The 13,480-nt window shown below is 40.0% G+C and overlaps 1 protein-coding gene across 3 annotated transcripts in view; it reads right to left on the bottom strand.

Annotated features, from left to right (window-relative positions):
* YLPM1 (YLP motif containing 1) overlaps positions 1–13,480 on the bottom strand; it is an 84,076-nt gene that overhangs the window by 44,701 nt on the left and 25,895 nt on the right. For all 3 annotated transcript variants that reach the window (XM_039468874.2, XM_074392973.1, XM_010335290.3), the window contains exons 5-6: positions 4,377–6,497; positions 1,228–1,348 (exon numbers count right to left, since the gene is read on the bottom strand). In XM_039468874.2, the coding sequence (XP_039324808.2) occupies positions 1,228–1,348; positions 4,377–6,497 (2,242 nt within the window). The remainder of the gene's footprint in view (positions 1–1,227; positions 1,349–4,376; positions 6,498–13,480) is intronic.

Below are 13,480 nucleotides of genomic sequence, written 5' to 3' on the forward strand. Positions count from 1 at the left end.
CAACTACAAAAAGGCATGGGAACATTTAAGGGTGATGAGAATGTATCTTTTGGTATACATCTGTCAAAACTTGAAATACAGGCTTAAAATGGGTGCAATTATACTTCAGAATTTTATTCAAAAGAGATAAAATCAATCAGTAGTATGACTGGTTATGGCAGGGTATGGCAGGGGCAAGACGGAGGGCTGATTTTCAGATTTCAAGTTAGGGTGATGGGTGATGGTGAGGAGAAAGAACATTTAATGGGGTATGATAATGAGCCCCAATTTGAACATGCTGCATTTGACAGGAGTCACATCCACAGACAGAAACTCTGCAGACAGGCAAATGCATACAAAGGTCAGGAGATCCAATCTGGAGAGTCAACAACACCATGGTGGGTCACTGACGTTAACAATTATGTCTTAGTGTTTAACATTAGACCAGGATGGAAGGGAACACTGAGAAATGAAGAAAGTTAATTTGAGGAAATGGTTCAGTAGAGCTGTTTTCTTCATTATGCTGTCATAAAACCATTTGAACTATAACATTTAAAACATCTGAAAAGCCCATTACTGGCTTAAATGTAAAGTAACAAAACAAAAACAAAAAAAGTCCTGGCATGCTATTGGAAAAAAAAAAAGGAGAACTTACTCAAGTCTTTAACATATTAAACACCCCTTTTCATACTGCCTGAATAGTTCTGAAGTATGTACTGGGGTACGACATTTCCCCATCTGAAGGACTAGTAGCCTAAAAAGGTAGGAAGCACCATGAGGCCCATGTCTAGCCCTGCCTAGATGGAAAACAGGACTTTTTTTTTTTTTGGTAGAGACGTGGGTCTCACTGTCCTGTGCAGGCTGGTGTCAAACTTCTGGGCTCAAACAATCCTCCTGCCTTAGCCTCCCAAAGTGCTGGAAGGACAGCCATGAGCCACTGTGGCCAGTCAACAGGACTATTTTAACTTAAAAAATTATTAGAAAAATTCTACCATTTTGTGGACAGAAACTATGTAGTTCATGAGTAGTTGGTGTATTTATGCAAACCCTGGGGAAAAGGAGCATCTCTGCCACACTTTTGAACTACTTTTAAGATGTTCAAAGGTCAATCACTATAAACTTTTACTTTACCAAAAATCTAAATTTTAGAGAGGAAATTTGTAGTTATTTAATTTAAAAAAAATTAAACAACATAAAAACATACAAAGTAGAAACCATTTCATTTTCTGAGCACACATTCTCCCATACCGGATACATTCCAGGTCTTGAAGATGTATTCTGCAGTCTTGATTCCTGAGGTGGTAGATGGTCAGCCATCTGTGGCTCAGACCCGAAGTCTTTCATCTTCTGAAGCTGTTCTTTCTGTTCCCTGCAAACAAATAAAATTGTCATGGTACATAAAGCATGTTTATGCCATTCCTAAGTGGCTACAGCTAGTATTAAATTAAAAAGAAGAGACCTAAAAAACCTTGCCCTAAAATTCTCTGCAGTGGCCATATGACAGGCACCTCTGGGATTACCCTCTTTTGCTTTTACGTAGCTAACTCATCAGTCATCTAAGACATAAAAATAATTATATATTATTAAAGATATTCAAGGATAGACTCTACAACCTGTCTCAGTAGTTTTCTACTCTCTCATCCAGCTGTTATGTTTTTCTTTAATCCAACCAAAAGCTCCCTCGCTATTTCACCGTGCCCAGACTACTTTTTTCAACTCTTTACACCAGAGGTTGCAAAATGGTGGCCCATGCACCAAATATGGCCTAAGAAGGTTTTTAAAATGTGGCTTTCAGCTGGGTGCAGTGGCTCACGCCTGTAATCCCAAAACTTTGGGAGGCTGAGGCGGGTGGATCACAAGGTCAAGAGATCAAGCCCATCCTGGCCAAGATGGTGAAACCCTGTCTCTACCAAAGACAACAAATATTAGCTGGGCATGGTGGCATGTGCCTGTGATCCCAGCTACTCAGGAGGCTGATGCAGGAGAATCACTTGAACTCAGGAGGCAGAGGTTGCAGTGAGCAGAGATCATACTACTGCACTCCAGCCTGACAGAGCAAGACTCCAACTCAAAAAAAAAATGTGGCTTTCACATCAGTTTTTAAAATTTGAATTAGCTATTTACAAAGCAAAATATTTAACATATAAATTCAAACCTTAAAGAGATTTGGTAACACCAGGCCTACATTCCCACATGCCAACAATCAGCTGAGTGCGGCAAGGCAGCCCAGGTTACATGAAACAACCTGTCACAATCTTCACCATACTCTACCAAGTTCCACTTGGCCCACTTTCACTCATTTTTGTTATCTGATTCCTGGGGACATTTTAATTTATGGCCCCTGCTGTAGATGGTGAAAACAATTGTCAGTCTATATCTTTAAAAATAACACTTCATCTTTCTGAAGATAATTATGTAGTCCTTCGGTTTTTCTTCAAATTTCTGATTAAATTCCTTTTACTTTTCTTTACAATGTCCATTTTAAACCTGGGTAAAATCCACTACAACTTAAGACCTCTTACAATTTTCTCCTTACAGTAAAGTAAGTGACCCAAATGAACCCAAAAGGTCAAGTATGTAAGACTATTTTCTGCTCAGGTAAATCACATCCCTTATGATACTCCTTATGACTTTGCACTGACGTAACATAACCTACTTGTATTCAACTATGACCACATTATCTATCACTCCATATATATTATTTATATTCATGTTGCCCAGAAAGCTTTAAAAAAGGACGAAGCAGCAGCAGCACCTTTTACCCAGCATTGCCATGCAAAGCAATAATGAATTAAAAAGAAATTTCGAAAGGAAAAAGAAAGAAACCTTGGCAGCTTAACAACACCAATCAGCTTGGTATTCTCCATAAACAACACAGATTTCAGAGTTGTACAGATTGAGTTTAAACGCTGGGTTTGACACTTAATAGCCAAGAGAACTTAACCTCTCTGAACCTTAGTGCCACTTGTGAAGTGGGGATAATACTACCTTATCTTTGCAGGCCTCTGAGATAGAAGAATTTGAGATAGACAGACTGGCATAACATACACTCAAGTGCCCAGTTACACGGTAGGTGTTAAATTAAAGGTGTCTACAACTTATAAGTGAATAGTGTAGTAGCTATATACTCTATAGCATGCTTTCTACATTTTCCTCATGAATAACCTGGAAAAATAAACCTCTTAGCTATAGACCACAGAAATCTGCCTTATCTGGTCTTTTGTCATTACTGTTTCTTCACCATATTTTTCTTTCCTAGTTCTAAAGTTTAAGTCAGACGTCCCCAAACTTTTTACACAGGGGGCCAGTTCACTGTCCCTCAGACCGTTGGAGGGCCGCCACATACTGTGCTCCTCTCACTGACCACCAATGAAAGAGGTGCCCCTTCCTGAAGTGCGGCAGGGGGCTGGATGAATGGCCTCAGGGGGCCGCATGCGACCCGTAGTTTGGGGATGCCTGGTTTAAGTTATAATTTATTGGTAAGATCCACGAATACAAACCAGAATTGAAAAATGGAAGAAATATATTGGAATCTATCAAAACCTAATCATTAATTGATTTTTCTAAAAAATTTTGCTTTAAAAAAGCTTGCAATCTGTCACTGACTTCTAAATTCCTATCTAAATTCCTAAGATACTGCTGGTTTAAAAATTAAATGAGTTATAATATACAACACACTTAGTACAGTTCCTGGCCCAGAGTAAGCATGCAATAAATGTTAGCTTTTGTTATTACTGTTACTGTAACAGGAAAATTATGTAGATACCTATATACAGTTGATTGTAAGTCAAAATATCCTATTTTCCATTTTGCAAAGAAAATATTTGGTTACACAGAAACAAGTACCATCCTCAAGGAGAAATACCTGCTTTTGGTTATAATGAAAGACAAAACATCCCAAAAAGAAAGTATCAGTAGTTAGACAAATCTGAGGATGCTCCTAAGCAAACCATTCTTAGCTTCAACAAAGAAAAATACAAAAAATACAGCACTTTCCAAAGTTATATCAATGATTAGTGAATATAAAGTTTATCAGATCTAATACCAAAGAACAAACTGCTTACTGAAAAAAATGAAGGTTACACATGAGCCCTGTGAAATTCAGAGCATTGAAAAGTTGAAGTTTGACACCTACAACATGCACAGGCATGGCATGCCAGCAACACATCTACAAAGGCCACGACAGCAATTAATTTTCACATTTTAGGGCATACGTTTATAATTAACATAGTTCTTAAATACTCATTCTAACCCTAAAAACAGCACTGAATGACCAGAAATATAAATTAAAAGTATGTGTTAAGAACTTGAAGTAAAATGATTACATTCAAATATATCATATCAGCAGTCTGAATGTGGTTTTTACTAAAAGAAATGATCTGAAGGAGTCAACTTACCGAAGCATTTTCAGTTCTTGTGCAGCTTTCAAAATGATTTCGTGCTGCCTCTGACTGAGAACCATTACCCCTCCAAGGCCTTGGTCAGAGTCTAAGCTTGCATCGGACCCCATCATTTCTGAGGAATGATGTGAGGAGGGCACATGTTCCGCCATGGGGGAATGTCTATCCACATCAGATGGGTACCATCTGTCTGACAAACGTTCTCTTTCCCAGTCCATTCTGTCAGGAACATAATCTCGCTTTTCCCGCCATGCATCTCCTCTTTCTGGATACTCTCGAATCCTCAACTCTCCCCTATCACGGAAATCGCGATCATACCCATGGTCTCGATTTCTTTCTTCTCTCCATCTATCATCCCGATATCTATCCAAAGGTGGAAGAGGTGGGAGGGGCGGTAAAGGTGGAAGAGATGGAATATCCCGTTCACGAAACTGTGATTCTTGTTCATCCAGTGGTCTCCCATAATCTCTGTCCCACTCATTATCCAAATTTCTATCATACATATCCATGGGTCTTCCAATCCGATCCACATCCCTATCCATGTCCCTGTCCATTTCCCTATTGTAGTCCTCATCCATATCCTGGTCTCTCTCCCAATCGTCCCACCAAGGGCCTCGCCTGTCTCCATCATGAGACCGGGATGGTGGTGCTGAGAACCTGTCCTCTCTGTTATAGAGCTCTAGTGTATCATCTTGATAGTCATGTTCACATTCTCTCCAATATCTCTCTCTATCCCAGTCATCAAGTCTTTCTCGTTCCATTGGAGCATTTCTACCATCTAATGGGAACTCTTCATGCCCTCGCTCTTCTCCATGGTTCCATGGAGCTCTAGGAGGCTCATCTCGGTGATATGGATACATTTTTTCCCCACCATCTCCTGAGTCTGGTCTGAATGGACCTCTATCACGACCAAAATCTGATCTTCCCAGTCCCCTTTCTCGACTGCCAGGCCCTCGAGGTGGTCCTCTCTCCCTGCTCCCAGCTCTTCGGGGTGGTACTCTCTCCCTACTACCGGCCCTTCGAAGAGGTCCTCTCTCCTGACTACCAGCCCTCCGAGGTGGTCCCCTTTCTCGGCTGCCAGCTCCACCCCTGTCCTGGCTGCCTTGTAGACCACCTGGCACTTTCTCCCGACTGCTTCCAGGTCTCACCAGTCCTCTGTCCCGGCTACCTTCTCCTCTGTTCATCTTCTCTCGACTGTCTTCTCTCCTACCCATCATTTTATCCCGAAAGTCTTCTTGCTTGACCAATCCTGGGCCTCGACTGATTGCCTGGCCACGACCTCTGTTTACTAGTCCTTTATCCCGTGTGTCTTCCATTCTGCTTTGCCCAGGACCTCTGTAAGATGAGCTGCTGCCTCTATTGCCTTCTAATCTATTATCTCTATTATCTGGCCGAGGCAGGCCTTTATCTTGGTTGTTTTCTGAATGGGGTAGACCAATACCCATAGGTTTAAAATCATTATCTGCTGTTAATGATGATGATGTTGCTACTGCTGCTCCTCCCTCCATCCCCCCTGTTTTTGAAGGAAAAGTAGATTGAGCAGGTACAGGCTTATTTGCAAGGGGTACAGGCTGAGTAACAGCTTGGGCTTTGTCGATTTGAGTCTCCATACTTTGAGCATTCTGGTCCCAATTAGAAGGCTCTATGGGCCCTTCCGAGACTTCGCTTTTAGGTGGCTCTTGTTGAGAGTCGCTTAGATTCTCATTTGACTGAGCCGCCTTGGCCTCCTTTACATCTGCAGCAATGGAAAATGCAGCTGATTGCATTTTAAAATTCTTCTGCTGGTTACTACTGGTGTCTGCTAATGGTTCTTTGTTTCCTGAAAGAGGTTCTGCTTGTGACTTAGGTTGCTGCTGATGCTGCTGTCCAAAAGCTGGTTTGGGGCCTTTCCACTGTGGTCCACTCTGTCGAGGACTTAGGGATGTACTGGGGGTAATATAAAATTGAGATGCTGGCCCCCGGGGAATCATTCCCCATTTGCTTTTAGTGCCCTCTGCTGGGTGACCTTCATATCTGGGTCTTGGCCCATCGGGGCGATTTCCTTCAAAACGAGGCCCTTTGGGTCTCGGTCCTTCACACCTTGACCCTAAATCCTCAAATCTTCGAGGACCATCAAATCTACAAGTAAAACAAAAGATATTACTCAAGACAGTAAAGCAGAAAAAAAAATTCTCCATGTAAGAATATTTAAGGCACTCTTGCCTTAGAATTTGTTTACAACAATGACTCTTTTCAGTCATTAAATAAATCCTGAGTCACCAATATCTTAGAACCAGTATGTTAAGGTAGCAGTGCTCAGAAGGTCTTAGGACAAGCTTTGGAAATCATGTCAGTATTATCTAATTCACTTCAACACATCTCCTGCAGCAAGTCACTATTACACTGAATTGTTAAAAAGCAATTATACGCCAGGCGCAGTGGCTCACACCTGTAATCCCAGCACTTTGGGAGGCAAAGACAGGTGGATCACTTGAGGTCAGGAGTGCAAGACCAGCCTGGCCAACATGATGAAATTCTGTCTCTACTAAAAAAAATACAAAAATTAGCCAGCGATGGTGGCAAGTGACTGTAATCCCAGCTACTTGAGAGGCTGAGGCAGGAGAATCACTTGAACCCAGGAAATAGAGGTTGCAGTGAGCTGAGATCACACTATTGCACTCCAGCCTGGGTGATAAGAGTGAGACTCTGTCTCCAAAAAAAAAAAAAGGAATTATAAATACTGTGCTTTAGGAGACAGAAAAGGCCATTCACTTTAAAGACACAAAAAAGAAAAAAAAAAAAAAAAAAATTAACAAATTCCATAACTAACTCTGAGCACTTCTGGAATTAAATTGTGACTAAAAACTAAATATGAAAAGACTAAAAAGAAAATATAGGATGATTATATTTTTAGAGCTAGCACTAACATTTTGATTGACAAAAGTTAAAAAAAAAAAAAGAAAAAGAAAAAACAGCAGCCCTACCTTAAGAGTAGGCTCTGACATTTTTAAAAGTCTGCAGTTATTTTTGCTATGAACCCACCTGTTCATCCAGTGAAGAGATAGTATACATCCCCTATCTGTCAGGCATTACATGACACCCAAGAGATACAGGAATAAAACGTAATCTGTGCCTTCAAAGAGTTTACAACCAAATACAAGGGCACCTCTATCTAAGGAAGCAAGATGAGGAAAGGCGGAGAAATGCCTTTCCTCAGTAGAGCATGTTTAGATGTGCAAATAGTTTAGCATGGCTAATGGAAAGGAGAAATAGTCAAGAGAGCTGATTAAAAGGGAAGTATGGAAAAGCAACACACTAAAAAATAAGGTGAAGAAGTAAGCAAGGATCACTCTCCAGAAGACTGTGTATGCCTCATGTGGCAGAGACTACTGGTGGTCTTCCAATACCCATTTCCCCACTTATCTACAATAACAGGCCTCCCTATTTTTTTTAGCTAGACACAAGTCTCCCCAGACAAGAGACTCTCTTTATCTCTTGCAGCTAGAACTGGCAGTCAAGTTCTTGCCAAGGAGCTGAGAGTAAAAATGATTTGCACATCCTCTGAATTGTCCCCTTAAAGGAAAGGGCACATCCTCCTTTTCACCATTTCCTTTTTCATGCTGGTTCTCACATGGTGGTAAAATATCCTGAATCAGGTAAATCAGAAGGAACTGGATTCCTAAGCCATAATCTAAGTCCTAAGAGAGAATAAACTTCTAACTTGTTAAAGCCATCTGACTTGCATCTTGATTATAACAGATAAATTAATTCAGATGGTTAAGGAGTTTAGCATTACCTTGTAAGCATTTAGAGCCACTAAATATAGAATGATTTTTAAAAGACTGCTTTAGCAGAAAAATAGTAGATAGAGACAAAAAGTTTAAAGATCATTTCTACAAGTTGGATAAGTGAAGGTGATGCCTAGTCTAAGGCAGTGACTGATACGAGAATGTAGAGGAGGGGATAGAAGTGAGAGCTGTAAAATAAGGTAGAACTGAGAGGATTTTGTAACAGGTAGAAAAAAAATGTTACAGATAAGGGAAAAATTTAAGATGATTCCAAGGTTTCTGGCTTAGGTGGCTGAGTAGTAGACAGTGACGCCTTTCATGCCTTTAATGAGTGCTAGGAGAGTTTTTCTTTGGGAAATCAACAAAGACTAATAAATTCAATGTTAGCAGAATATTTATTTCCTATCCTTGTGACTTTAGGCTTTGTTATTCTAGAAGTCTAGTTTCAAAGGGACGAATGCTTCCACTAGGAGACACAACAAATGATTCCACTAACCTGAAGTTGAGACTCCAACTTTACTCTGAAGTTCCGAATCAAGAGGCAATGAAGATGGTTACTGTATTCGCTGGGGATGACTGATCCTAACTTTCAAGGGGAATGTGGGTTACTACTGCACAATACAGGAGAAGAGGAGTATGTCCAAAATGCAAGAGATCCTCTATGACATCACTTAGCATTTCCCATGTCCTGAGATTCAAGTCCATGGAAAATTGCAAGGAGTTTTGTAGAACTGCAGATAGCAGGACTAATTGAGAAAGAACCACTAATGGCCCACACCTTCAAGAATGAAAGCCTGGGTCACCCCACCAAGCAAGGAGCCAGGACCAGCTGAGATACTTACTTAGAGCAATGGGAATACGGAATGAGTGGTGGAAGAACATATATACCAGCTACAACCACATGACCACTGCAGAAATATGTACTACAATAGTTACAAGTATTTCTTCCTTACTTTGACATAGATGTGTTTGAATACACTTATGTGTATGTGTGCATGTATTAACCAAATATTTTTGGGTTCATGTTTTCTTCCTTGCTATCTAACATAGTATGTGTTAATCACAGTTCACTTTATATTTCAGCATTTAAGTTACAGAATATGATGGCCGGGCGCTGTGGCTCAAGCCTGTAATCCCAGCACTTTGGGAGGCCGAGACGGGTGGATCACGAGGTCGAGAGATCGAGACCATCCTGGTCAACATGGTGAAACCCCGTCTCTACTAAAAATACTAAAAATTAGCTGGGCATGGTGGCGTGTGCCTGTAATCCCAGCTACTCAGGAGGCTGAGGCAGGAGAATTGCCTGAACCCAGGAGGCGGAGGTTGCGGTGAGCCGAGATCGCGCCATTGCACTCCAGCCTGGGCAACAAGAGCGAAACTCCGTCTCAAAAAAAAAAAAAAAAAAAAAAAGTTACAGAATATGAAAGAAGGCGTGTGAATCAGGTAGGAAAAGAATGAACTAATATTATCTTAAAGATGATTAAAAAAAAAGACTGTATGTGCTCCTCTGGGGAAAGAGAACATTTTTGGTTGTCTAGGAATAATGTCTCAGGCTAGATGTGAAAATCTCCCAGTGACCCAACCTAATCAGAAACATATGGGAAAGGTGGTCAGGCACGGAGGCTCACGCCTGTAATACCAGCACTTTGGAAGGCAGAGGAGAGTGGTTCACTTGAGGTCAGGAGTTCGAGACCAGCCTGGTCAACATGATGACACCCTGTCTCTATTAAAAATAGTAAACTCAGCTGGGCATGGTGGTGTGCACCGGTAATCCCAGCTACTTGGGAGGCAGAAGCAGGAGAATCGCTTGAACCCAAGAGGTGGAGGATGCAGTGAGTCGAGGTGGTATCCCTGCACTCCAGCCTGGGTGACAGAGTGAGAATCTGTCTCAAAAAAAAAAAAAAAAGAGAGAGAGAGAGAGAAAGAGAATTTTGGGAAATACAGTTCAGCCTAGCCAAGATGACCTTTTACAAACCCATTGCAAGGAACTTAAAAATACATAAACCCACAATAAACAGAGAGAAGGGGTAATGAGCAGATGAGAATCTGGTTTTTAAATTCTAAAAGACAAAGAAAAAATATGAGTGGTAACTTACAGAGCAGAAAGAAGTTACAGTTTAGAGTACTGATGGCAGAAGGGGATAAAATCAAAAGGAGGCTGGCATACCCAGAGAACCTCAGAGAAAGTCAGGGTTCTCAGACACCAGGGGGTGCTAAGGAAGGAAAGGAGTAAAACTTGGGGCTAAAAATATGTAAATCTATATTCAGAACCATCAACCAGCCTTTCCCTAGGCTGAATGTCTCTTATTTCCTTGAGTCCCCTAGCAGTATTGACAGTTCCTTATCCTAGTCACATAAAGCAAAAACCTGACAGGTAACAAGCCCCTCTCATATACACAGAGCTCCTAATCAGTTTGTCAGTGTCTTCCATGCTTAAATATGAATGGACAGCCAAGGATTGCTAGATATTTGAGGAACATATCCAAAATGAAAGAAAACTAAAGATAAATAAATAGGATCTGAATTTGGAGAAAACAGGCTGCAAAAAGCAGAAAAGGACTTTCAACTCAAATTACTATCCTCAAGAGATTCTTAAAGAGACTGCACCTATAAATCAAGAACAATGCGCTATTTATAAAAAAGATCAGCACCAAAGAAACATAGAAAAAATGTTTTCTAATTCTCAAAAGATGCAATAAAAGTATTAGAAGTTAAAGTATCTCAGAAAGTACAACAAAATGTAAGATAAAAGACACAAAGATAACCAATCAAACATGTCCAAAATCCTACTAATGAAGAGTTCCAGAAACACGAAAAGAGAGAAAAAAAAACTAATGAGGAAATGGCACAAAGAAGTATCCCAGAGTTGAGATTCCAATCTACAGACAGAAAGCGCCCAGCACACTGAGTACTCAGGACAATTAATAGTAAAATCAAGCAAGCAAACAAAAAACACTGAAATTTCAGAATACCAGAGTTTTTTTAACTTTGGGGGACAGGAGGTCACCAAAACAGGAAAAGAATCAGAACAGCACAACACCTATACAAGGCGATAAAACAAAATAGAACAATAATCCTAAAACCTTGAGGAATAATTATCTTCAACATCAAATTCTATATCCAAATTAGCAAGCAAGTGTGAGATTAGAACAAAGACATTTTCAGATACAAGACGACTCAGAAAATTTACCTCCCACCCACCCTTCCTTAGCAAGTGACTCAAGCATGCACTTCAGGAAATGGAGGTACTGAATGGTAACAGGAAGCCATGAGATTTGATTAATAGGAAGCCATGATATTTGATAAACAGCAAATCTCATTCCGGAGGATCGTCAAGGGGAATGCTGTAGTTAACAGCCATATGGCAGTGTTGAGGAAGAACAAAAACTTTATTTTTCAGAACAGTTAAATAAGTATGTAATATCTAAAATGTGTATGCGTATAAGTCATGAAAAGAGCAGCAAAATTATTTAGTGCTATGAAGACAGCAACCAAAAGCAGCAGCTAAATAAATGAGGATACCGTTGGAAAACACATTTGGGGAGCATGGGGCAGTGGGTGGCCATTTTGCCCAATTTTTTAAAACCATGTGTATGAATCATTTTGATAAAAATGTAAACTGCTATCTCTTTAAAGGGCACAGAAAGAGCACTGGCCCTCATCAGAAGGGCTGCTTCTTCTGGGACTGTAAGATGATGAGCATGATAAGTAAAACTAAGGGCTAGAAGTGAGATGTTTTACTGAGTTTGATAGGTAGCCTTGATTTCTGTGAGGCAGGAAGCTAAATTATAAATATAAAGCAAAATAAAAATATTTGCTAAGAAAGCAGCACTAGAGTAGATGATCTATGTGAAGGCTGAGCAGAACTATAATGGGCAAAGGGAAGGTGACCGGGAACTTGTCCAAGTATACACATCACAATGCTAAGAATGGAGAGTATGTATATACAGAAGAAAAAAAAAGTATGGCTTTTAGGGCTTGTGCATATGCTTTAGGGCTTATGATGGTTTCGTTCCTTTCTCGGAATTACACTTACTAATTCCAAGTGCCTCAATAGCATATTGGATCATTAAAGTTGTAGCAAATCATTTGTTATGTATTAAACGCAGCAATTATTTGTTCATGTAAGTGATAAGACTATCTTCCACAATGTACCAGACTCAGTGAGACCTTATCAACATGTTATCTAGTATTCTAATCAAATTTAAGTATGAGCAAAGTCCCTTCCTCACAAAATTGTGAATGCCCTGAGAATTTTATCCAAGACTGACATTTTGGAAGAAGCAACTTTTATTGAATACCTATTGATTGTCAGGTAATGTACTGCTGCTAAAAAGAGAGTCATGCCTAACCTCAAGGAGTTCACTGTCCACAGGAAAAGTGAGATAATTAACTCAACAATTAGCACAGAATTTGATAAATAAGGAACATGTTTGTCTTGCTAACCAAAGTATTCCCAATGTCTGATTTCATTAAAGAATCCCAATTTGTAATTACTGAAGTGCTGCCCAGGGCAGAAAAAATAGAAATAAATAAAGCAAAGAATAGCAAGAAGGGAAGTCCAGACAAAGAAAAGAGCATGCGTAAAAACCAGAAGAAAGAACAAAGGAAGCAGGAGGCTTAAAAGGTGTGCAGGTAAGAGAACACAGGCCAGAAGGGTTGAAAGGGTTGGTGCTTTGTTTTCAGGCCAAATTGCGGATCAATAGCCAAGGGACATTATTTTATTTTCATTCTGGAGGCCAGAAAATGTTGAAACCATCTGAAATACACTTTCAATATTACATATAAATGGCAAATATTTATCACTATTTGACTTTTTTATTTTTTTGTTCTTTTCTATTTTAAGACAGGGTCTCATTCTATCACCCAGGCTGGAATGAAGTGGCATGATGATAGCTCACTGCAGCCTAGACTTCCTAAGCTCCAGCAATCCTCCCACCTCAGTCACCCCAGTAGCTGGGACCACAGGTCCTCACCACTATGCCTGGCTAATTTTTGTATGTCACCAGGGTCAGCTAATTTTTGTATTTTTGGTAGAGATGGGGTTTTGCCAAGTTGCCCGGGCTGATCTCAAACTCCTGAGCTCAAGCAATCCACCTGCCTCAACTTCTCAAAGTGCTGGGATTATAGGCATGAGCCACCATACCTGGCTATTATTGGACTTTCAAATTTTCAAAGTTCAAAGATGTTGCAAAATGACAGACTCAAAATCTTTTTCATTTATAAAAGTAAAGACCTTTTGAGCCTTTGTAACAAATATATTAAGAGACACTCATATTAAAAATCCATATGAAAATAAGCCAGCTTTACATCAATACAATAAAATATTATGAC

This window comes from Saimiri boliviensis, chromosome 2, assembly GCF_048565385.1.
Source record: "Saimiri boliviensis isolate mSaiBol1 chromosome 2, mSaiBol1.pri, whole genome shotgun sequence".
NCBI classification, from domain to species: domain Eukaryota; kingdom Metazoa; phylum Chordata; class Mammalia; order Primates; family Cebidae; genus Saimiri; species Saimiri boliviensis.